Here is a 24,243-nt window from a genome sequence, read left to right as displayed (position 1 = left end):
TTTAAGAAATATTCTTCAGTCAACTGACTAGCTATCCTGCCTTTCCCTGTCCATGCTTTGAAGAATCTAAACCTGAAATCTAGTCCTCTATCTTAAGCAGAAAAAAGGAAACTATGTCCCATCACATACATGTTTTACAGTTTCATTTTTGAAGTACATATAATGTGATCTATCAAACAAACATGTAGAAAGATAGGTCTCAGAATGTGTGAGCATCACTTACAAAATTTGCTATATTATAATTAATGCCCAAGAAACTTCAACTTTTCTAAAGTGCCAGATAAAGGAACAAATACATGTATTATTTGGGAAATAATAAATAATAAATTTCAGGAATAAACCAAATTTTGTGTTGTATCATGTGTCACATGCCTATAGGCCCAGGCAGGCAATGCAAGGGTTCTTAGATGTTCAAGTGAAAAATGATACAAGGTTGAAGGGCCATGAGAACCTATAGGCTCTCTAAAGAGGGCAGAGAAGAGAGTTCCAGCAAATTTTGCCATGTGATAATCCATTCCTAGTGTTGCCAGTCTGTCGAAAGAAACAACAAATTCAGGTTTTTATATGTAATTTTCAATTATTTAAAACACTGTATAGTTGACCCTTGAAGAACATGGGTTTAAACTGCACAGGTCCACTTATACATGGATTTTTTTTCCAATAAATACTACAGTACTACATAATCCATGGTTGGTTGAACCCATGTATGTGGAACTATGGATGTGGAGGGCTGACTGTGGGATTTGGGCATGTGCAGATTGTGATATATGTGGCAGTTCCTGGAAACAATACCCCGTGGATACCAAGGGATGACTGCACTTCCCAAACAACAACTAAAAACATACTTACTGATCATATTAGTTCTGTGGCTGTCAATTTCTAATACAATATTACAGTATAATGAAATCCAAACTATCAGGTACAAAACCACAAAGAAATCTAGGAGGAACTACATATTATTTCTGAAAGATATTAGTCTAATGTGGTGAAATGTCTAGGAGGAACTTTATATTATTTCTGAAAGATATTAGTCTAACGTGATGAAATGTCTAGCAGGTACATCACCCTGATAAAAATGCTGAGTATTTTAGGGGGGTGGAGTTACAAATAATTTGAGTAACATAAACAAATATGCAGAACATGTAAAATAATGGCCCTTTGTCCATCATTATCTTAGCAAGCACAAAGTAGAACTGTAGTAGGCTCAGAGATAAACAACAAAATTGTGGTTGATCAATGATATCCATGTAGTAGGTGGAGGACAGAAGTTGAAGCTGAGGTCAAGAATGCATAAAGATAAGTAAGAAAAGAAGGGATTTTTTTTTTGTTTTTTTGTTTTTTTTCTGAAAAGATAACAACTAAGATGGAATAGTATTGGGTCTACAATGTACACATAAGGTAAATCTTTGGTGTTATTACAGGATTCTGGAATAACAGTACTATTAGAACTTCTTGTAAAATTAAAAAGAAAAGGAAAGGAAAGAGGAGGAGAGGCTTGGAGGCCAGTAGGGATTACAACTGCAGCCCCTCAGGACTGTATATATTTGCAAACTTTAAAAGCTTCTGCCTGAGGGTCTGGCATCCAATCAGCCTGAAACTAGGTGATCACTGAATTCCTTTCTTTGGAACACTGACAAGTCTTGGCACATGCTGAACAGCAGGGGTAAATCAGGAATAAATAAGGCAGTATATACAACCAAAAAGGTTTAAGAGACAACAAAGAGCTAGGGGAGGGTTGAATGAGAAGGATCATCACCTAAACAAAGTCACTACTTCAAGACTGATAGAGGTAGCAGTTTTGCCTAATATATAGAAACAGACACAGAGAATTAGGCAAAATGAGGAGACAAAATATGTTCCAAACAAAAGAAAAAACAAAACATCAGAAAAAAAAAACCCTTAATGATATGAAGATAAGTAATTTACCTGGTAAAGAATTCAAAATGATGGTCATAAAAGTGCTCACTGAACTCAGGAGAAGAATGGATGAACACAGTCAGAACTTCAACAAAGAGTTAAAAAATATATAAGAAAGAATCATTCACAGCTAAAGAATGAAATAACATGAGTAACATAAATTAAATGAAAAATACACTAAAGGGAATCAATAGCAGATAAGATGACACAGAAGAATGATTAGCAATCTGGAAGACAGGGTAATGGAAATCACCCAATCAGAACAAAAGGGGAAAAAATTAAATATGGATAGCTTAAGGACCTCTGGGACAACATCAAGCACAAGAATATTTGCTTTATAGGGATCCCAGAAGTAGAAGAAAGGGAGAATGGGGAACAAATGTATCTGAAGAAATACTGGCTGAAAACTTCCCTATCCTAGAAAGGAAACAGACATCCAGATCCAGGAGCACAGAAAGTCCCAAACAAGATGACTCCAAAGAGACCTACAAAGAGACACATTATAGGTAAAATGTCAAAAATTAAAGAGAGAGTACTAAAAGCAGTAAGAGGAAACCAACTAGTTAATATAATGGAAGCAATTTTTTCAGCAGAAACTTTGCAGACCAGAATGGAGCAGCATGATATATTCAAAGTGCTGAAACAAAATAAAACAAACAAACAAACAAAAATTTACAACCAAGAATACTGTATCCAGCAAGGTTATCGTTCAGAATTGAAAGTGAGATAAAGAGTTTCCCAAACAAGCAAAATCTAAAGGAGTTCACCACCACTAAACTGGCCCTGCAAGAAATGTTAAAGGGACTTCTATAAGCTGAAATGAAATGGCACTAATTAATAAGAAAACACATGAAACTAAAATTCTCACTGGAAAAGGCAAATATATAGTAATGGTAGTGGATCAATCACTTATAAAACCTGTGTGAAGGTTAAATGATGAAGTTCCAAAAAAAAAAAAAACTATATAATAATTAGAGAAGACACAAAATAAAAAGATGTAAAACATGATGTAAAAGACATAAAATGTAGAGGCAGGGAATAAAAATGTAGTATTTGTAGAATGCATTTGAACTTAAGTGACTATCAACATAAAATAAACTTTTCCATATATAAATAGTTATATATGAACCTTATGGTAACCACAAACCAAAAACCTATAATAGATACAGAGAAAGTAGAGACAAAAAAAATCCAAACATGACACTAAAGAAAATCATTAAACAATCATTAAAAAAACAAAAAAACAAAAAAACAAAAAAACCCAAGACCCATCTATATGCTGCTTATAAGAGACTCACTTCAGATCTAAACACACACAGACCAAAAGTGAAGGAATGAAGAAAGATATTTCATGCAAATAAAAACAAAAAGAAAGCTGGGATAGCAGTACTTACATCGGATAAAATATACTTTAAAGACTGTAACAAAAGACAAAGAAGAGCATCACATAATGATAAAGGGATCAATCCAACAAGAGGATATAGCATTTGTAAATATCTATGCACCCAACATAGGACCACCTAAATATATAAAGCAAACATTAATAGACATAATGGGAGGGGTCCAGAAATCTACTTTTTTTTTTTTTTTTTTTTTTTTTTTTTTTTTCTGTACGCGGGCCTCTCACTGTTGTGGCCTCTCCCGTTGCGGAGCACAGGCTCCGGACGCACAGGCTCAGCGGCCATGGCTCACGGGCCCAGCCGCTCCGCGGCATATGGGATCCTCCCAGACCGGGGCACGAACCCGTATCCCCTGCATCGGCAGGCGGACTCTCAACCACTGCGCCACCAGGGAGGCCCCAGAAATCTACATTTTAAAAAGTGCACCAGGTAATTGTGATGTAAAAGACCCCATTTTTGAGAAACACCTCACTGATAAAGCCTGTATTGCAAATCAACAGTTATGAAAGAAATACTGAAAGAAAGCATATCATAACCTTTTGAGGTTCATCACAGAAAAAAAATATACTTGCCCTGGACATTTCTTCTTGCCACTATCAGAAGTAGATTATTGGAATGGATAGCCAAGGATTTGGCAGTAAGTTCCTAACATTTCCCTTTTCTCAATTTATGTTCATTCTTTTTGTTCACATTAAGAACCTTTTTAGTATATTAGCTCAACTCTGAGAGCTGTTCATTGCTAACTACTTCATGTCAAACCACTGATAAACTCTCAACTACAGATCTTGATGACCAGGTCTTTATTATTGTTTCTGGGATCAATTTCATGTTTGTTTTTTTCCAGTCTATTCTAAAACTCTGTGAGGGCAAAGGTATTTTCCAAAATAAGGTCAATCAGCCACTCTGCAATTTCACCCTAGGCCTCTTTTGCCAATGAGCTCCTTTCTGGAAATGGACTCTAAGTAACTGTGTTTGGATCAAGTACCTTAAGCACCACTGAAGAAGGACTAATAAATATACTATATGCAAGTTGATGATCATAACTAAGGTACTATGCTTCTTCTGTTGGTGATAGTAGGAAGAATCAATGAAAGAAAAGAAAAAGTAAAATTTCATACAATTTTATAAAGACCTAATAGGTTAAGTCAAGAAAGAAACATTGAGGGGCTTCCCTGGTGGTGCAGTGGTTGAGACTCCGCCTGCTGATGCAGGGGACACGGGTTCGTGCCCCGTTCCGGGAAGATCCCACATGCTGCGGAGCAGCTGGGCCCGTGAGCCATGGCTGCTGAACCTGTGCTCCGCAATGGGAGAGGCCACAACAGTGAGAGGCCCGTGTACCGCAAAAAAAAAAAAAAAAAAAAAAGAAAGAAAGAAACATTGACAACTTACACTTGGAGCACTGTCCTTGGGTCTCCAACTTCGCTCCCATCACCAATTGTCAAGGTGTCATAGCCAATTTCCAGATCGAATTCTTCAAAATTTATCTGGATAACCTAGCAATAAACAGAAACAAACATCTCAAATATATTTCATTATATAATAAAAGCAAACAAAAGAGCAATGGGAGAAAAACATTTAAAATGCACTGTGGACATACTATATATCTATAGATCTATAGCTATCTGTATAAGAATTTCAAACTATGGCAGGAGATCATGTGAGACTATTCCTATCAATCATTACAATTATAACATAATTTTTATTTACTCTATTGTATCTTCTGTAATAATTTTTCAATGAAATGGCATGGCTTCTGTTTATAGGACACTCTTATTTGAGGAATTTGAATGCAAATCTAATTTAAGAAGGCTTTATAAAAAAGTATATGTACCTGAAGAGTGGTTACATTTGCATATATTTTTACAAGCTAGCACAGAAAAACAGAGTATACTATTTCCATGAAATAGTAAAGCTTAAAAAATGTTAGAGCTAAATTTGAATCTAGATCACTAAATTTAAAGGCATCAGATTTATTTATTTATTGAGCAGTACGCGGGCCTCTCACTGTTGTGGCCTCTTCCCTTGCGGAGCACGGGCTCCGGACGCACAGGCTCAGCGGCCATGGCTCACGGGCCTAGCCGCTCCGCGGCATGTGGGATCTTCCCGGACTGGGGCACAAACCTGTGTCCCCTGCATCGGCAGGCAGACTCTCAACCACTGCGCCACCAGGGAAGCCCCTATCAGCACCATTTTTTAAACAGCATTTGCATACTTTGTGGCTGTGTCATGTTTTGATAATTCTCATAATATTTCAAACTTTTTCATTATTATTACATTTTTTATGGTGATCTCTGCTCAGTGACTTTTGACGTTTCTTTGTAATAGTTTTGGGGAGCCATAATCCACACCCACATAAGACTGCACACTTAAATGATAAATGTTGTGTGTGTTCTAAGTGCTCCACTGACAGGCTGTTCCCCCATCTTTCTCTATCTCTTTGGGCCTCCCTATTCCCTAAGACACAATAATATTGAAATTAGGTCAACTAATGACCCTACAGTGGCTGCTAAGTGTTCAAGAGTAAAGAGGAGTCCCACCTCCCGCACTTTAAATCAAAAGCTAGAAATGATTAAGCTTAGTGAGAAATGCATGCATTTCAAAAGTCGAGACAGGCCAAAAGGTAGGCGTGTTGCATCAGTTGCAAGTTGTAAATGCAAAGAAACTGTTCTTGAAGGAAATTAAAAGTGCTACTCTAGTGAACATATGAATAAGAAAGTGAAATAGCCTTACTGATGATATGGAGAAAGTTTTAGTGGTCTAGAAGGAAGTTCAAACAAGTCACAACATTCTCTTAAGCAAAAGCCTAATTTAGAGTAAGGCCCTAACTTTACTTAAATCTATGAAGGCTCAGAGAGCTGAGTAAGCTGCAAAGAAAAGTTTGAAGCTAGCAGAGATTGGTTCATGAGGTTTAAGGAAAAAAGCCATCTCCATAACATAAAAGTACAAGGTGAACAGCAGAAGCTGCAGCAAGTTATCCAGAAGATCTTGCTAAGGAAATTAATGAATGTGGCTACACTAATCAACAGATTTTCAGTGTAGACAAAACAGCCTATATTGGAAGAAGACACCATCTACGACTTTCACAGCTAGAGAAAAGTCAATGCTTGACTTCAAATCTTCAAAAGACAGGCTGACTCTCTTGTTAAGGGTATATGTAGCTGACTTGAAGCCAGTGCTGAGTTACTGTTCTGAAAACCTTAGGAATCTTAAGAATTATGCTAAATCTACTCTGCCTGTGCTCTATAAATGGAACAATAAAGCCTGGAAATAGCACATCTGTTTATAACACAATTTATGGAATATTTTCAGCCCACTGTTGAGACCTACTGCTCAGGAAAGAAAAAGATTCCTTTAAAAATATGATTGTTTATTGACAATGCACCTGGTCACTCAAGAGCCCTGATGAACCTGTAAAACAAGATTAATGTTGTCATGTCTGCTAAACAACATCCATTCTGCAGCCTATGGATCAAGGAGTAATTCTGACTTTCAAGTCTTATTATTTAATTAACACATTTTGTAAGACTGTATCTGCCACAGATGGTGGTTCCTCTGATGGATCTGGGCAAAGTAAATTAAAACCTTTCTGTAAAGGATTCATGATTCTAGATGCCATTAAGAACATTTGTGATTCATGGGAAGAGCAAAATATCAACATTAATAGAAGTTTGGAAGAAGGTGATTCCAACCCTCAAGGAGGACTTTGAGGGGTTCAAAACGTCAGTGGAGGAAGTCACCGCAGCTGTGATGAAAACAGCAAGAGAATTATAATTAGAAGTGGAGCCTGAAGATGGGACTGAATTGCTGCAATTTCATGGTAAAACTTTTAACAGATGAGGAGTTATTTCTTGTGGATGAGCAAAGAATGTGATGGAATCTCCTCTTGGTGAAGATGCTGTGAAGATTGTTGAAATGACAGCAAAGGATTTAGAATATTATATAAACTTATTTGATAAAGGAGTGGTAGCATTTGAGAGAACTGACTACAATTTTGAAAGTTCAACTGTAGATAAAATGCTATCAAAGCACAGTGCCTGCTACAGAGAAATCACTGGTGAAAGGGAAGAGTTAATCAATGTGGCAAACTTCATTAATGTTTTATTTTAAGAAATTGCTACAGGGACTCCCCTGGTGGTGCAGTGGTTAGGAATCTGCCTGCCAATGCAGGGGACACGAGTTCGATCCCTGGTCTGGGAGGATCCCGCATGCTGCGGAGCAACTAAGCCCGTGTGCCACAACTACTGAGCCTACCCTCTGGAGCCCATGAGCCACAGCTGCTGAGCCTGTGTGCTACAGCTACTGAAGCCTGCACACCTGGAGCCTGTGCTCTGCAACAGGAGAGGCCACCACAATGAGAAGCCTGCAGTGAAGAGTAGTGAAGAGTAGCCCCCGCTCGCCACAACTACAGAAAGCCCGTGTGCAGCAACGAAGATGCAATGCAACCAAAAATAAACAAATAAAATTGATTCTTAAAAAAAAAAAAAGAAATTGCTACAGCCACCCCAACCATCAGCACCACCACCCTGATCATTCATCAGCCATCAATATCAAGGAACGACTGTCCACCAGCTAAATGATTATGACTCACTGCAGGCTCAGATTATGGTTAGCATTTTTAAAATAGTCTTAATAGTTTTTAGTGTACAGATCTTTCACCTCCTTGGTTAAATTTATTCCTTAGTATTTTATTATTATTTTTTAAATTTATTGAAGTACAGTTGATTTACAATGTAGTGTTAACTTCTTCTGTACAGCAAAGTGACTCAGTTATACATATACATATTCTTTTTCATATTCTGTTCCATTATGGTTTATCACAGGATATTGAATATAGTTCCCTGTGCTATACAGTAGGACTTTGTTTATCCATCCTATATATACTAGTTTCTATCTGTTAATCTCAAACTCTCAATCCTTCCCTCCCCCACCTCCCATAAAGTATTTTTTAATTAAGATCTGTACACTGTTTTATTTAGGCACAATGTTGTTGCACACTTAATAGACTACAGTATACTGAAACATAACTATTATATATACTACAAAACAAAAAAATTGTGAGACTCACTTTATTGTGGTATTCGTTTTATTGTGGTGGTCTAGAACTGAACACACAATATCTCCAAGATATGCCTGTATTCTTTCCCCATTGAATGTTTTTGGCACCTTTGTCAAAAATTAATTGCTCATAGATGGGTGGGTTTAGTTCTGTGCTCTCTTAGCTTTTGTTTATCTGGGAATATCTTGAATTATCTTTCATCCTTGAAGGAGAGTTTTGACAGATATAGAATTCTTGGTTGACAGTTTTGTTTTCAATGTTTAAAGATATTGTCTCACTTGCTTCTCAGCTTCTTTTTCTTTTTTGAAATCAGCTGTTAGTATTTTTTTAGGATTTGTTGTACTTGAAGAGTCACTTTTCACCTGCTGCTTTCAACATTCTCTTTGTTTTTACCTTTCAATCATTTGACTATAATATGTTTCGGTATGGATCACTTTAAGCTTATCTTACATAGAGTTTGTTGAGCTTCCTGGATGGGTAGAATCATGTCTCTCTCAAATTTGTGATCTTTTTGGTCATTATCTTCAAATATTCTTTCTGTACCATTATTTCTATCTTCTCCTCCTGAGAGTCATATAATACATTTGTTGGTCCATTTGCTCATATTCCACAGGTCCCTAGGCTCCTTTCACTTTTTTCACCTTTTTTCTTTCTTTTTTTTTCTGTTCTTCAGACTGAATAATTTCAATTGTCCTATCTTCAAGCTTACTAATTCTTTCTTCAGCTGATCAAACCTGCTCTCAAAAACCTCTAGGTTTATAAAATTTCAGTTATTATGGTTTAAAGCTCCAGAATTTCTATTTGGTTCCTTTTTTATAATTTCTATCTCTTTATTGATATTCTCATTTTATTCATATATCATTTTCATCATTCCCTTTAATTTTGTCCATGCTGTTTGAGCATAATTAATACAGTTGTTTTAAATCTTTGTCTAATAAGTTCAATGACTCAATGTCTTCAGGGATATTTTCTGTCAATTTATTTTGTCCCTTTCAATGACCACATTCTCCTGTTTCTTTGCATACTTTGTGATCTCATTGTTGTTTCTGAAAACTAGCCATTTGAATGTTACAATGTGGTAATTCTGGAAATCAGAGTCTCTCCCTTCCCCAGGGTTTGCTGTTCTTGATTTTGATGACTTGTGTCCATCCAATGTTTTAACTGGAATTTCTTTAAATTCAAGGAGCTAAAAAAATATCCATTTCAGCATGTTTGGGCTGCTATAACAAAATACCATAAACTGGGTGGCATATAAACAATAGAAATTTATTTATCACAGTTCTCGAGGCTGGGAAGTCCAAGATCAAGGCATGGTTGATTCAGTGTATGGTGAGAGAAAGTATCCTGGTTCACAGATGGCCATCTTTTTGTTGTAACCTAACACCAGCAGAAGGGTCTAGGGAGCCCTTTGGGGTCTCTCTTATAAGAACACTAATCCTACTCATGAGGTCTCCACCCTCAGGACCTCCTGAAGGCCACACCTCCTAATACCATCACATTGAGCATTAGGATTATGAATTCTGAAGGGACAGAAGCATTCAGATCATAGCAAGACCTCTCCCAGTCTTTGAGGACTGGCTCAGTGATGGGATATTCTTTAATATCTATCCAGACCATTTACAATTTTGTCTTAGCCTTCACTTGCTGCTTGCACTAAGCCTATAGATCAGATAGTGGTGAAAGCTTAGGGTCTTCTCAGGTCTTCCTGAGCATGTGTCTTGCCATGGGCATGCATGTGACTTTCTAAATTACACCATATACTGGAGGGCTTTTGCATGTCCTAATTTCCTGAAGAAACTGTTTCTTATTTCTAGTAACTCACTCATGGTGGCTTGTTTTCCTATGTGTTTAGTTATATTTAACAATAAACCCATTTTTATTACAGCTTCAGCTGTGAGAATCTTGAAGGTCTTAAACTGGGTATAATTTCATTCATTTTCTGCTAACTGGATCCAAGGGTTACTACCAAGCTGGTGCCAGTTTAACATCTTGTGAGGCTTTTAGCTAAATACTAAAGTTTCAAGTTCAGCTTCTTCACCTGTTGATCCAAAGAGACTGGGCCTCAGTCTTAGCCTCCTAATTCCAGAGAGTAATTGCCATTTGCCACAAGGAAAACCAAGCTTTCTTTACATTTCATCTCCAAGCTTTCTTTCCATTTCATCTCCTACTTTCATTTCAGTTCATTCTTCTTTTAATTATATATGCATAACTGTACTTGTGTTGGTATGGTACGCATGCATAGTCTTATAGATTTTCTTTATTGTGAACCAACAATGCACTGAAAAATGTGTTTCTTGTATTTCAGTGGGAGGGCCTTTCAGAGTACTTCATCTATCATCCTTTCAAAAGAGAAATGACATGATCCACTTTACCCCAAGCCATTTCACAATAGAGCCATGAGTGCATTGCATTTAAAATTAGGGAACGTCGCCTATTAAATGGCTTTAAAAGTATAATAGGCTAGTAGATACAAACTAGGAATTTAATAAGTGACTGCTTGATTGCTATTTCTATGCCAAACCCTTGATAGTCATTATTGTTTAGTCATGTCTCAAAAAATTTGGATACCCATTTAATGATAGATTTTATTTTGCCTGAATTGTAACTGAGGTTCATGCGTGTATATATGCAACAATGAGAACTCTACTTCATTTTAAATTAAGTGATGAATTAATTACTAACTAATCCATACACTTTCAGATAAGCACTTAACCACTGAGCTGTCACTGAAATTTTAGACACTTATAATTCTTGAACAGTTTCAATGACACTGAATCACTGAGAAGCTAAAATAGTCTGATTGAATTTGTAGAACACATTCATTTTAATTTGATTCTTGTATGCTTAGTTTAAACGTCATTACTGGACTGGTTCTTTAGAAGTAAAATCTATGCATAAAAAGAATAAAAACTACTTTGGCCTCAGCTGGAGACATTAACATAAGTAAAGCATTACAGTAAAATTCAAAAATGGTACACTGAGATATTTCCAAAAGTAAAAAAAAAATAAAAACAGTAGAATGTATAAAAGTAATTTGTAAAAACAAAACCAAAACAACAAAACATTTTTTTTCACACAAAAATGTAATAAGTAACATCAGGAGTGTGATGTGAAATTTTCTTTTTCTGGATTCTCCTGTAACATGGAGGAGAAAATAGCCACTTTCCATCCCTTTATCTTTGTATAACATGAAAATGAAATGAAAAGGTAATTAAAAAATAAGTTCTCATCAGTGTAATATAACTACTTTCTCTACATATATAGTTGGCAGTAGGGCTGAAACATTTAGTAGGTAAATAGGAAGAATATAATGCATATTAGAAGAGAAAGGAACGTCATACATCTTACCTTTCATATTTGTTCCTAATCATTTGTGGGTGGGAAAAAAACCTGCATTTAGGTCATAGGACTGTTGAAGAAAAAGCTGTGATAATAAAATATGCCCCTAAATATAAAATAATTTATAATTGTCTTGATTTTTTAACCAAATAAGCCATACTCTTGGCTTCCACTTGTAAAGTGCCGATTCCAAATTACTATATGATGTTGCTAATTGAGGCTTATGTTAAAAAATTTAAGCTACTAATGTAATCAATTAACAGTATTCTCATGCATATTAACATTGGCTTTCCAGAAGTGAGAAATCTGTAAATAATATTAAATATTAAGTGGTTAGTAGATCCATTTCCCATAAGGCTTAAGACATGGGTTTTCACAAGGTATTTTGATAGAACTGGTATAGAATCTATGTTTCATAATTGTCATTCTCTCCATCATTCACAGAGGGTTTAAAACCATGACTTCTCCATCATTATGTTTTATGAAGTCATGTGGAATCCCCGTTTATACGCTTTGTATCTTTTACCCATGAAATTTTTTTAAATTGGCAAATATTTATATTGTGTGAGTCCTGGTCTCAGTGCCACACATGCACTGCTTCATTTTAACCCTAAAACTATAGGTAGCTTCCATTTATATATTAGTTTGGCCACTCAGAAGCTGAATATCCTCATGTTTGCAAAATTAGGAGACTTGGTAGGAAGGATAGTATACTTCCCAGCATGGTTAGATGTTATCTTCCTCATCATTAACTGCAACCAGAGTTCAGGCATGAAACCTAAGCTCCCCAAACCATGGATTCTGGCAGAGGGTGGCAAAAGCAGCAGAAACATCCAGTTTTAGAAGCAATAGTAGTTGTAATATGTAATGGCACTGATGTCCTAGAGCAGCATTATCCAATAGAAAAAAATCTTCCCACAAGTCAGAACCAGAAGCCATATCAGACTATGACAAAGTAAAGTTCTAGTGAGGTAAAATGGGTTCTGCTACATTCCAGGCTGATCAAGGAACTCATCCCCCTTCCATCGAAGGTAGTCTTCACCAGTCTTCTTAACCAGCAGGATATATTCTTCTATGAACCAATGACTGACCTCTGAAGTTTCAACTATGACGGATATCACATTTATTTGGGATGTGATGATAACTGTCTATTGGCTATAGGCCTCTAGATAATGAGGAACTAAATCTGGATATAATGGAGAAGCCAGCACAATACTTGGAGATACTAGAGTTGCATGTAACTGGTTAAGATTTTTGGTTTTCTCTATTAATGAAGACAGCATTTTTTCATGTAAACATTTTTCAAAGTGAACGTAGGGAAAGAACTATGCATTTGGATGAACATTTGATAACAAAACGGGTGGACTGTGGCAGAAACTATTGATTGCTTATCCAAAGGCCATCTTACTTGTTCACTCCAGACTTTTCTCTTCCGAACAGGACATTGATTTTGTTCAGCTATGTATCTTTCTATGTGCATTCTTATGCTTTAGGGACTGTTGATCCCATACCAAGTTCCATGGAATGGCTCCGAATGAGTCTATGCCAATATTAGCAGTTCCACTTCATTTGTCACGGATAAGATTAGATCTTACTATGTCACTTAATTTTGGTCAGTCAGTGGAAGGTGAGGAGCAATCTTCTGGGGGTCGGGTGCTTTCAGGAAAATACTTCTTCATGCTCAAATGAAACACAAAGAATCAGTCTGCTTTGGAGGTGACTGGATCTGGATGTACTGACTAGAGCTACTGCAACCATCTTGCAATATGTAGTTTAAGGACAAAGCTAACACATGGAGATGCCCAGAGCCAAGAGATGGATGTTTTTACTGTATGTCTGAGTCTTGCATACCTCTGGATAGTATGCTGTGCTAAATAATGCATTTCCTTATTATTTAAACCATCTTTCCCATACGTAAACTGAAAACATTCTAGTGGATACATCAGTATATTCAATTCTAAGTTTTAAAAAATGCTTTGCCCAGTAATTTGTCTGTGTTTATTTGGCTGAAAGTGATGGGACTAAATTCAATCTCAGGCTTCCCTGATGTGGCAATCCAAGTGCTCAAACTTCACACTATTCTGCATTTGCATAGTAAACGTCTGCAACTTAGGAAATACCTTCTGTCTGCCAAATACCTGATATATAATAGCATAACTTCTAAGTAAGTTCTTTGAAGTTGCACATATGCCTCATGTTTTAAATAGTGATGGCAAGGGAAGATAATTTCTGAAATCTGACAAGTAACAAATATTATGTCAATTCCTTGGGGGAAAATACAGAAATCATGGATTGGTATAAGTGATTTTATCTTCCATGATAAAGTCTGTATTTTTTTGCTGCAAAATAAATCTGGAAGCTGATGAAATTTCTTAGTATTTCTCCAGTCAGTTTCCTGTATTGGCCAATTTGCACCAATATAATTAGTATTGGAATTAAATGAAGCTTTGATGATATTTAACTAAACAAATTAATGATGCTTTAATATTAATACCAAGCTAATCACATTAGTGAGACAAGATAATATAAGGGTACAGGCAAAGATATGGTTTAAGTCTCTCTCTGTCATGGAATGTTATATTATTTGGGGGAAGTTTCATAACTATAAAAGAGTATTTATAATTCATAATTCCTAAGGTTGGAGTAGGTATTACATTAAACAAAGTTTGTAAAACAGAACATACTGTGCTTGATATACAGTAGGCCTTCAATAAATGGCAGTTATTATTAGCTAATCATAAAATAAACGTTGACATCTGTTCACAATGGATCTTGAGGATGAAGTTCTATTTCTGGCAACCCCACTGTGATTTAAGGAGGAGAGTTTCTTCCCCCAAATCTATGCTGCTAGAAATTTATCTTTTCTGGAAGAAAATAATATTTTCTCCATTAAGCTCATTTCAGAATGACTATAATTCACTCTGTTATTAACAAGTATATTTCTTAGCAGGTGAGGAAATCCATAATGCATAAATACAAAATATACAAAGTGTAAGCTTTGCATACAAAGCTTAAAGTATGTAATGCTATATTACACAATCAATTTGACATATAATTAAAGAACTTCCTTATTCATACATGTCTGAGACCTTAGCGATCACAGTCCAGTTTGGAGATAAGACATAAACAAGATAAATACAATACCCTGTGTTAAGTGCTTTGGGATAAGGACACACAGGGTTAACATGGGCAGAGATGAGAGCTGCCCAATCCAATTAAAGAGTAAAATGGAAAGATTTCCCCCAAGAGAGAATCCCCAGGCAGTGCAAAGGAAGGTAAAGATGGGAACTGGGGAAGAACATTGTAGAAAAGAGCAAAAAAATGGCACAGTAGAAAGAAATATTCTTTTTGTTTCTGTAATATCAACTGTGAAACAGGAAGTGATTAAAAGGAAGGCTAAAAATGGAGGTAGGAGCTATATCATGTTAAGGACTTTGAACTTTATCTTATAAATGAGGAGCAGCAAATAATGAGTTTTGAGTGGTGTGTTGACAGGGTTTTATTTGCTTTTCATATGCTCACTTTGGCAGCAGGAACAATCTGTATTTGAAGTGGAGTAGGGCAGAGTTACAGAGATCGAGGGACTAAACTTGAGCTGTAAAAGTAGGGATGGAGAAGAGTGGACTCAATCTAGATTTTGTACACCCGCCAAAAAAAATGATTGTAGTTATTTTTCCCTTTTTCTCTTTTCATACATATAGAAGCACCAGTCAAAAGCTCACTCAAAAATCTATGCCTCATAGGACTATTTTATTAAATTTTATTGGGTATAGTCTAATCCAGACAAAGCAGAATATTCAACCCATTTGTCCAAAAAATCACGTATTTCAGAATAATCCTAAAATTTTACAGTTTTGTGATATGTATTGTGTGTGATATATATTACATGTGTACATGGAAAATTAATGTTCAATAACTGTTTAATCAGTAATCATCCTAATTTGCCTATTTTTGTAAAAAGGAAAATTTACATGAAATTTGTGAAACAAATACTGTAAGATAAAAAAGGTTTAAATATAACACATATAAACCCAACATTTATTTATTTGAAAGTAATCTCATTTTAGAGGAAGAAATTAATCTCTCATATTTTAGAAGGATTATACACTATAATATTTATAGTTTATGACAGAAGATGTATTCCAAGACTCTCGGACTAGACCATTCAAAAATGAGGAGTGCCAGCCTAGGGAATTCTCTAGGTTCATCCACTTTGCTGCCAGAATCAGGTTAATAGTTTCAATTCTTACAAAGGCTCATATTTTAGAGACAGGAGGGGAATCTGGAGACACAGAAAGATACTGATGGAATGATAAAAAGCTTTCAGCTTTGTTTATTTTTCTATGCCTTTTGTATTTGTGCACTGCTCTTTCCCTTTAGGGGGTTGCTGATATGTAACAATGACATTAAATATGGCACTACAAATGTTTCACTGAAGGGAAGAAACTACACAAAATGAAAAATGCATCAAATATTAAATCTATAACAAAACTGTACAAAACCAATGGTTCTTTCTGTCATTTATTCATGTTTTGCTACTGGAGGATATAATTTAAATTTCATAATACATATAAATGATCAACTTGAAGTTACAAATTTTGAAGAAAAGGCTTGCAGATACTGTTGCTGGTTTTAGGAGGATATTCACTACAAATGTGTACATGTTAGGTTGTACATATTGAAACAAATTTTAAACAAATATGAGTACGTCTCATTAAAGTGAATTTGGTAAGAAGTACAATTTTGCTGGGTTTTGTCACTCATTAATAATGACGTCAGTCTGATCCAGAATACCTATCTCTCCATTTATTCATCTATACTATTTTTATGTAGAGAACTCCGGACTTGAAACTTTATTAAAAAATGAGATTAGTTTAAAATGACTAAACATACAACATGGTAGTGAGATACTATACATTTTTGTATATAATGAACCATACAGTGGATTCTAATTCCCATCCTCAGTTTTTTTTTTTTTTTTTTGTGGTACGCGGGCCTCTCACTGTTGTGGCCGCTCCCGTTGTGGAGCACAGGCTCCAGACGCACAGGCTCAGCGGCCATGGCTCACGGGCCCAGCCGCTCCGCGGCATGTGGGATCTTCCCGGACTGGGGCACAAACCCATGGCCCCTGCATCGGCAGGCAGACTCTCAACCACTGTGCCACCAGGGAAGCCCCTCAGTTTATTTTTATTGTTTTTCTTTGATACCAAAGAGGAAGGATGCAAGATATTAGCTTCTCAATTCATGCTCTTTGTTGTTAACTTTATTTTTTGTTCATATAATTTCTTCAAGTGTTAATGAATCTTTATCAGTTAATATTTATGGAAGACCTTGTTTACTTCCAAAATTATCTTCTTGAGTAAGCAATTTAGGTAGAAGCCCAAGAAGTTAGGGTATAAGAGGAATTATTTGCCACTGAACTCACTGTTTGCCAGTTATCCAGGAAGAAAGATTGCTGTTCCATGAATGAATATTCTTCGGGGTGAGTGGTTGGGAAAAAAGTAGGGAGAGATATTTATACTATTTGCTGTTTTGTGAACTGCACTTCAATTAATAAGCCTCTTTTGAAAACTGTGGATGTTGAAGACGCGGAGATCACCTTCCTCCCCACGGATACACCAGAAATACAGCTACACGTGGAACAACTCCTACAGAACACCTACTGAACGCTGGCAGAAGACCCCAGACCTCCCAAAAGGCAAGAAACTCCCCACATACATGGGTAGGGCAAAGTGGAGAGATTCCCGCACAGAGGAGTGGTGCCGAGCGGCACTCACCAGCCCGAGAGGCTTGTCTGCTCGCCCGCCAGGGCGGGTGGTGCTGGAAGCTGAGGTTCGGGCTTCAGTCAGAGCGCAGGGAGAGGACTGGGGCTGGCGGCGAGAACTCAGCCTGAAGGGGGCTAATGTGCCACAGCTAGCCGGGAGGGAGTCCGGGAAAACTCTGGAGCTGCCGAAGAGGCAAGAGACTTTTTCTTCCCTCTTGGTTTCCTGGTGCGCGAGGAGAGGGGATTAAGAGCACTGCTTAAAGGGGCTCCACAGACGGGTGCGAGTTGCGGCTGAAAGCGCGGAGCCCAGAGACGGGCGTGGGACGCTGGGGCTGCTGCTGCCGCCGCCAAGAAGCCTGTGTGCGAGCGCAGGTCACTGTCCACACCGCCCTTCCGGGAGCCTGTGCAGCCCGCCACTGCCGGTGTCCCGGGATCCAGGGGCGGCTTCCCTGGGAGAACGCACGGCGCGCCTTGGGCTGGTGCAATGTCACGCCGACCTCTGCCGCTGCAGGCTCGCCCCGCACTCCATGCCCCTCCCTCCCGCCCGCCCTGAGTGAGCCAGAGTCCCCGAAGAGGCTGCTCCTTTAACCCTGTCCTGTCTGAGTGAAGAACAGATGCCCTCCGCGACCTACACGCAGAGGCGGGGCCAAATCCAAAGCTGAGACATAGGAGCTGTGAGAACAAAGAAGAGAAAGGGAAACCTCTCCCAGCAGCCTCAGAAGCAGCGGACTAAAGCTCCACAATCAACTTGATGTACCCTGCATCTGTGGAATACATGAATAGACAACAAATCATCCCAAATTGAGGAGCCCGGAGTCAGTGCTGTGCCTCTGAGGTGGGAGAGCCAACTTCAGGACACTGGTCCACAAGAGGCCTCCCAGCTCCACATAATATCAAACGGCGAAAATCTTCCAGAGATCTCCATCTCAACACCAGCACCCAGCTTCACTCAACGACCAGCAAGCTACAGTGCTGGACACCCTATGCCAAGCAACTAGCAAGACAGGAACACAACGCCACCCATTAACAGAGAGGTGGCCTAAAATCATAAAAAGTCCGCAGACACCCCAAAACACACCACCAGACGTGGACCTGCCCACCAGAAAGACAAGATCCAGCCTCATCCACCAGAACACAGGCACTAGTCCCCTCCACCAGGAAGCCAACACAACCCATTAAACCAACCTTAGCCACTGGGGACAGACACCAAAAACAACGGGAACTATGAACCTGCAGCCTGCAAAAAGGAGACCCCAAACACAGTAACATAAGCAAAATGAGAAGACAGAAAACCACACAGCAGGAGAAGGAGCAAGATAAAAACCCACCAGACCTAACAAATGAAGAGGTAATAGGCAGTCTACCTGAAAAAGAATTCAGAATAATGATGGTAAAGATGATCCAAGATTCGATTTCCAAGATCCAAAATCTTGGAAATAGAATAGACAAAATGCAAGAAACAGTTAACAAGGACCTAGAAGAACTAAAGATGAATCAAGCATCGATTAAAAACACAATACATGAAATAAAAAATACTCTAGATGGGATCAATAGCAGAATAACTGAGGCAGAAGAACGAATAAGTGAGGTGGAAGATAAAATAGTGGAAATAACTGCTGCAGAGCAAAATAAAGAAAAAAGAATGAAAAGAACAGAAGACAGTCTCAGAGACCTCTGGGACAACATTAAACACACCAACATTCGATTTATAGGGGTTCCAGAAGAAGAAGAGAAAAAGAAAGGGACTGAGAAAATATTTGAAGAGATTATAGTTGAAAACTTCCCTAATATGGGAAAGGAAATAGTTAATCAAGTCCAGGAGGCACAGAGAGTCCCATACAGAATAAATCCAAGGAGAAATATGCCAAGACACATATTAATCAAACTGTCAAAAATTAAACACAAAGAAATCATATTAAAAGCAGCAAGGCAAAAACAACAAATAACACGCAAGGGAATCCCTATCAGGATAACAGCTGATCTCTCAGCAGAAACTCTACAAGCCAGAAGGGAGTGGCAGGACATAATTAAAGTGATGAAAGAGAAAAACCTGCAACCAAGATTACTCTACCCAGCAAGGATCTCATTCAGATTTGATGGAGAAATTAAAAGGTTTACAGACAAGCAAAAGCTGAGAGAGTTCAGCACCACCAAACCAGCTTTACAACAAATGCTAAAGGAACTTCTCTAGGCAAGAAACACAACAGAAGGAAAAGACCTACAATAATGAACCCAGAACAATTAAGAAAATGGGAATAGGAACATACATATCGATAATTACCTTAAATGTAAATGGACTAAATGCTCCCACCAAAAGACACAGCTTGGCGGAATGGATACAAAAACAAGACCCATATATATGCTGTCTACAAGAGACCCACTTCAGACCTAGAGACACATACAGACTGAAAGTAAGGGGATGGAAAAAGATATTCCATGCAAATGGGAACCAAAAGAAAGCTGGAGTAGCAATTCTCATATCAGACAAAATAGACTTTAAAATAAAGACTACTAGAAGAGACAAAGAAGGACACTACCTAATGATCAAGGGATCGATCCAAGAAGAAGATATAACAATTGTAAATATTTATGCACCCAACATAGGAGCACCTCAATACATAAGGCAAATACTAACAGCCATAAAAGGAGAAATCGACAGTAACACAATCATAGTAGGGGACTTTAACACCCCACTTTCACCAATGGACAGATCATCCAAAATGAAAATAAATAAGGAAACACAAGCTTTAAATGATACATTAAACAAGATGGACTTAATTGATATTTATAGGACATTCCATCCAAAAACAACAGAATACACATTTTTCTCAAGTGCTCATGGAACATTCTCCAGGATAGATCATATCTTGGGTCACAAATCAAACATTGGTAAATTTAAGAAAATTGAAATTGTATCAAGTATCTTTTCCGACCACAATGCTATGAGACTAGATATCAATTACAGGAAAAGAGCTGTAAAAAATACAAACACATGGAGGCTAAACAATACACTACTTAATAACGAAGTGATCACTGAAGAAATCAAAGAGGAAATAAAAAAATACCTAGAAACAAATGACAATGGAGACACGACGACCCAAAACCTATGGGATGCAGCAAAAGCAGTTCTAAGAGGGAAGTTTATAGCAATACAATCCCACCTTAAGAAACAGGAAACATCTCGAATAAACAACCTAACCTTGCACCTAAAGCAATTAGAGAAAGAAGAACAAAAACATCCCAAAGTTAGCAGAAGGAAAGAAATCATAAAAATCAGATCAGAAATAAATGAAAAAGAAATGAAGGAAACGATAGCAAAGATCAATAAAACTAAAAGCTGGTTCTTTGAGAAGATAAACAAAATTGATAAACCATTAGCCAGACTCATCAAGAAAAGAGGGAGAAGACTCAAATCAATAGAATTAGAAATGAAAAAGGAGAAGTAACAACGGACACTGAGAAATACAAAAGATCATGAGAGATTACTATAAGCAACTCTATGCCAATAAAATGGACAACCTGGAAGAAATGGACAAATTCTTAGAAATGCACAACCTGCCAAGACTGAATCAGGAAGAAATAGAAAGTATGAACAGACCAATCACAAGCATTGAAATTGAAACTGTGATAAAAAATCTTCCAACAAACAAAAGCCCAGGACCAGATGGCTTCACAGGCGAATTCTATCAAGCATTTAGAGAAGAGCTAACACCTATCCTTCTCAAACTCTTCCAAAATATAGCAGAGGGAGGAACACTCCCAAACTCATTCTACGAGGCCACCATTACCTTGATACCAAAACCACACAAGGATGTCACAAAGAAAGAAAACTACAGGCCAATATCACTGATGAACATAGATGCAAAAATCCTCAACAAAATACTAGCAAACAGAAGCCAACAGCACATTAAAAGGATCATACACCATGATCAAGTGGGGTTTATTCCAGGAATGCAAGGATTCTTCAATATACACAAATCAATCAACGTGATACACCATATTAACAAATTGAAGGAGAAATACCATATGATCATCTCAATAGATGCAGAGAAAGCTTTCGACAAAATTCAACATCCACTTATGATAAAAACCCTGCAGAAAGTAGGCATAGAGGGAACTTTCCTCAACATAATAAAGGCCATATATGACAAACCCACAGCCAGCATCGTCCTCAATGGTGAAAAACTGAAACCATTTCCACTAAGATCAGGAACAAGACAAGGTTGCCCACTCTCACCACTCTTATTCAACATAGTTTTGGAAGTTTTAGCCACAGCAATCAGAGAAGAAAAGGAAATAAAAAGAATCCAAATCGGAAAAGAAGAAGTAAAGCTGTCACTGTTTGCAGATGACATGATACTATACATAGAGAATCCTAAAGATGCTACCAGAAAACTACTAGAGCTAATCAATGAATTTGGTAAAGTTGCGGGATACAAAATTAATGCACAGAAATCACTGGCATTCCTATATACTAATGATGAAAAATCTGAAACTGAAATCAAGGAAACACTCCCATTTACCATTGCAACAAAAAGAATAAAATATCTAGGAATAGGGCCTCCCTCGTGGCGCAGTGGTTGAGAGTCCGCCTGCCGATGCAGGGGATACGGGTTCGTGCCCCGGTCTGGGAGGATCCCATATGCCGCAGAGCGGCTGGGCCCGTGAGCCACGGCCGCTGGGCCTGCGCATCCGGAGCCTGTGCTCCGCAACGGGAGAGGCCACAACAGTGAGAGGCCCGCATACCGCAAAAAGAAAAAAAAAAATATCTAGGAATAAACCTACCTAAGGAGACAAAAGACCTGTATGCAGAAAATTATAAGACACTGATGAAAGAAATTAAAGATGATACAAATAGATGTAGAGATGTACCATGTTCTTGGATTGGAAGAATCAACATTGTGAAAATGACTCTACTACCCAAAGCAATCTACAGATTCAATGCAATCCCTATCAAACTACCACTGGCATTTTTCACAGAACTAGAACAAAAAATTTCACAATTTGTATGGAAACACAAAAGACCCTGAATAGCCATAGCAATCTTGAGAACGAAAAATGGAGCTGGAGGAATCAGGCTCCCAGACTTCAGACTATACTACAAAGCTACAGTAATCAAGACAGTATGGTACTGGCACAAAAACAGAAATATAGATCAATGGAACAGGATAGAAAGCCCAGAGATAAACCCACGGATATATGGTCACCTTGTCTTTGATAAAGGAGGCAGGAATGTACAGTGGAGAAAGGACAGTCTCTTCAATAAGTGGTGCTGGGAAAACTGGACAGGTACATGTAAAAGTATGAGATTAGATCACTCCCTAACACCATACACAAAAATAAGCTCAAAATGGATTAAAGACCTAAATGTAAGGCCAGACACTATCAAACTCTTAGAGGAAAACATAGGCAGAACACTCTATGACATAAATCACAGCAAGATCCTTTTTGACCCACCTCCTAGAGAAATGGAAATAAAGACAAAAATAAACACATGGGACCTAATGAAACTTAAAAGCTTTTGCACAGCAAAGGAAACCATAAACAAGACCAAAAGACAACCCTCAGAATGGGAGAAAATATTTTCAAATGAAGCAACTGACAAAGGATTAATCTCCAAAATTTATAAGCAGCTCATGCAGCTCAATAACAAAAAAACAAACAACCCAATCCAAAAATGGGCAGAAGACCTAAATAGACATTTCTCCACAGAAGATATACAGACTGCCAACAAACACATGAAAGGATGCTCAACATCTTTACTCATTAGAGAAATGCAAATCAAAACTACAATGAGATATCATCTCACACCAGTCAGAATGGCCATCATCAAAAAATCTAGAAACAATAAATGCTGGAGAGGGTGTGGAGAAAAGGGAACACTCTTGCACTGCTGGTGGGAATGTGAATTGGTACAGCCACTATGGAGAACGGTATGGAGGTTCCTTAAAAAACTACAAATAGAACTACCATATGACCCAGCAATCCCACTACTGGGCATATACCCTGAGAAAACCATAACTCAAAAAGAGACATGTACCAAAGTGTTCATAGCAGCCCTATTTACGATAGCCTGGAGATGGAAACAACCTAAGTGTCCATCATCGGATGAATGGGTAAAGAAGATGTGGCACATATATACAATGGAATATTACTCAGCCATAAAAAGAAATGAAATTGAGCTATTTGTAATGAGATGGATGGACCTAGAGTCTGTCATACAGAGTGAAGTAAGTCAGAAAGAGAAAGACAAATACTGTATGCTGACACATATATATGGAATTTAAGAAAAAAAATGTCATGAAGAACATAGGGGTAAGACAGGAATAAAGACACAGACCTACTAGAGAATGGACTTGAGGATATGGGGAGGGGGAAGGGTAAGCTGTGACAAAGTGAAAGAGCGGCATGGACATATATACACTACCAAACGTAAGGTAGATAGCTAGTGGGAAGCAGCCACATAGCACAGGGAGATCAGCTCGGTGCTTTGTGACCGCCTGGAGGGGTGGGATAGGGAGGGTGGGAGGGAGACGCAAAAGGGAGGGGATATGGGAACATATGTATATGTATAACTGATTAAATTTGTTATAAAGCAAAAAAAAATCAGGTTATTGAAAAATATTAATAAACTGTTTACAAGGGCTTACTAGGTAAAAAAAAAAAAAGAAAATTGTGGATGTTATGCTGAAACACAAATCAGATAAATCTTCTTCCTAAGAACTTTTAATTTGTTTAATTCATTCTATAAATTTGTATTTGGAGCC

At 37.7% G+C, this 24,243-nt stretch overlaps 1 protein-coding gene across 3 annotated transcripts in view; it reads right to left on the bottom strand.

The window, feature by feature from the left end:
- The window catches only part of CSMD3 (CUB and Sushi multiple domains 3), a gene marked incomplete at both ends in the record, with an annotated part of 1,109,686 nt that overhangs the window by 566,693 nt on the left and 518,750 nt on the right, over nt 1–24,243 (bottom strand). For all 3 annotated transcript variants that reach the window (XM_082600704.1, XM_082600705.1, XM_082600706.1), the window contains one exon: nt 4,707–4,810. In XM_082600704.1, coding sequence (XP_082456830.1) covers nt 4,707–4,810 — 104 coding nt within the window. The remainder of the gene's footprint in view (nt 1–4,706; nt 4,811–24,243) is intronic.

Source organism: Mesoplodon mirus, assembly GCF_964341445.2.
Source record: "Mesoplodon mirus genome assembly, chromosome: 16".
In the NCBI taxonomy this organism is placed as follows: Eukaryota; Metazoa; Chordata; class Mammalia; order Artiodactyla; family Ziphiidae; genus Mesoplodon; species Mesoplodon mirus.
The sequence above is the reverse complement of the archived record's forward strand: the minus strand, read 5'-3'. Positions and strand labels throughout refer to the sequence as shown.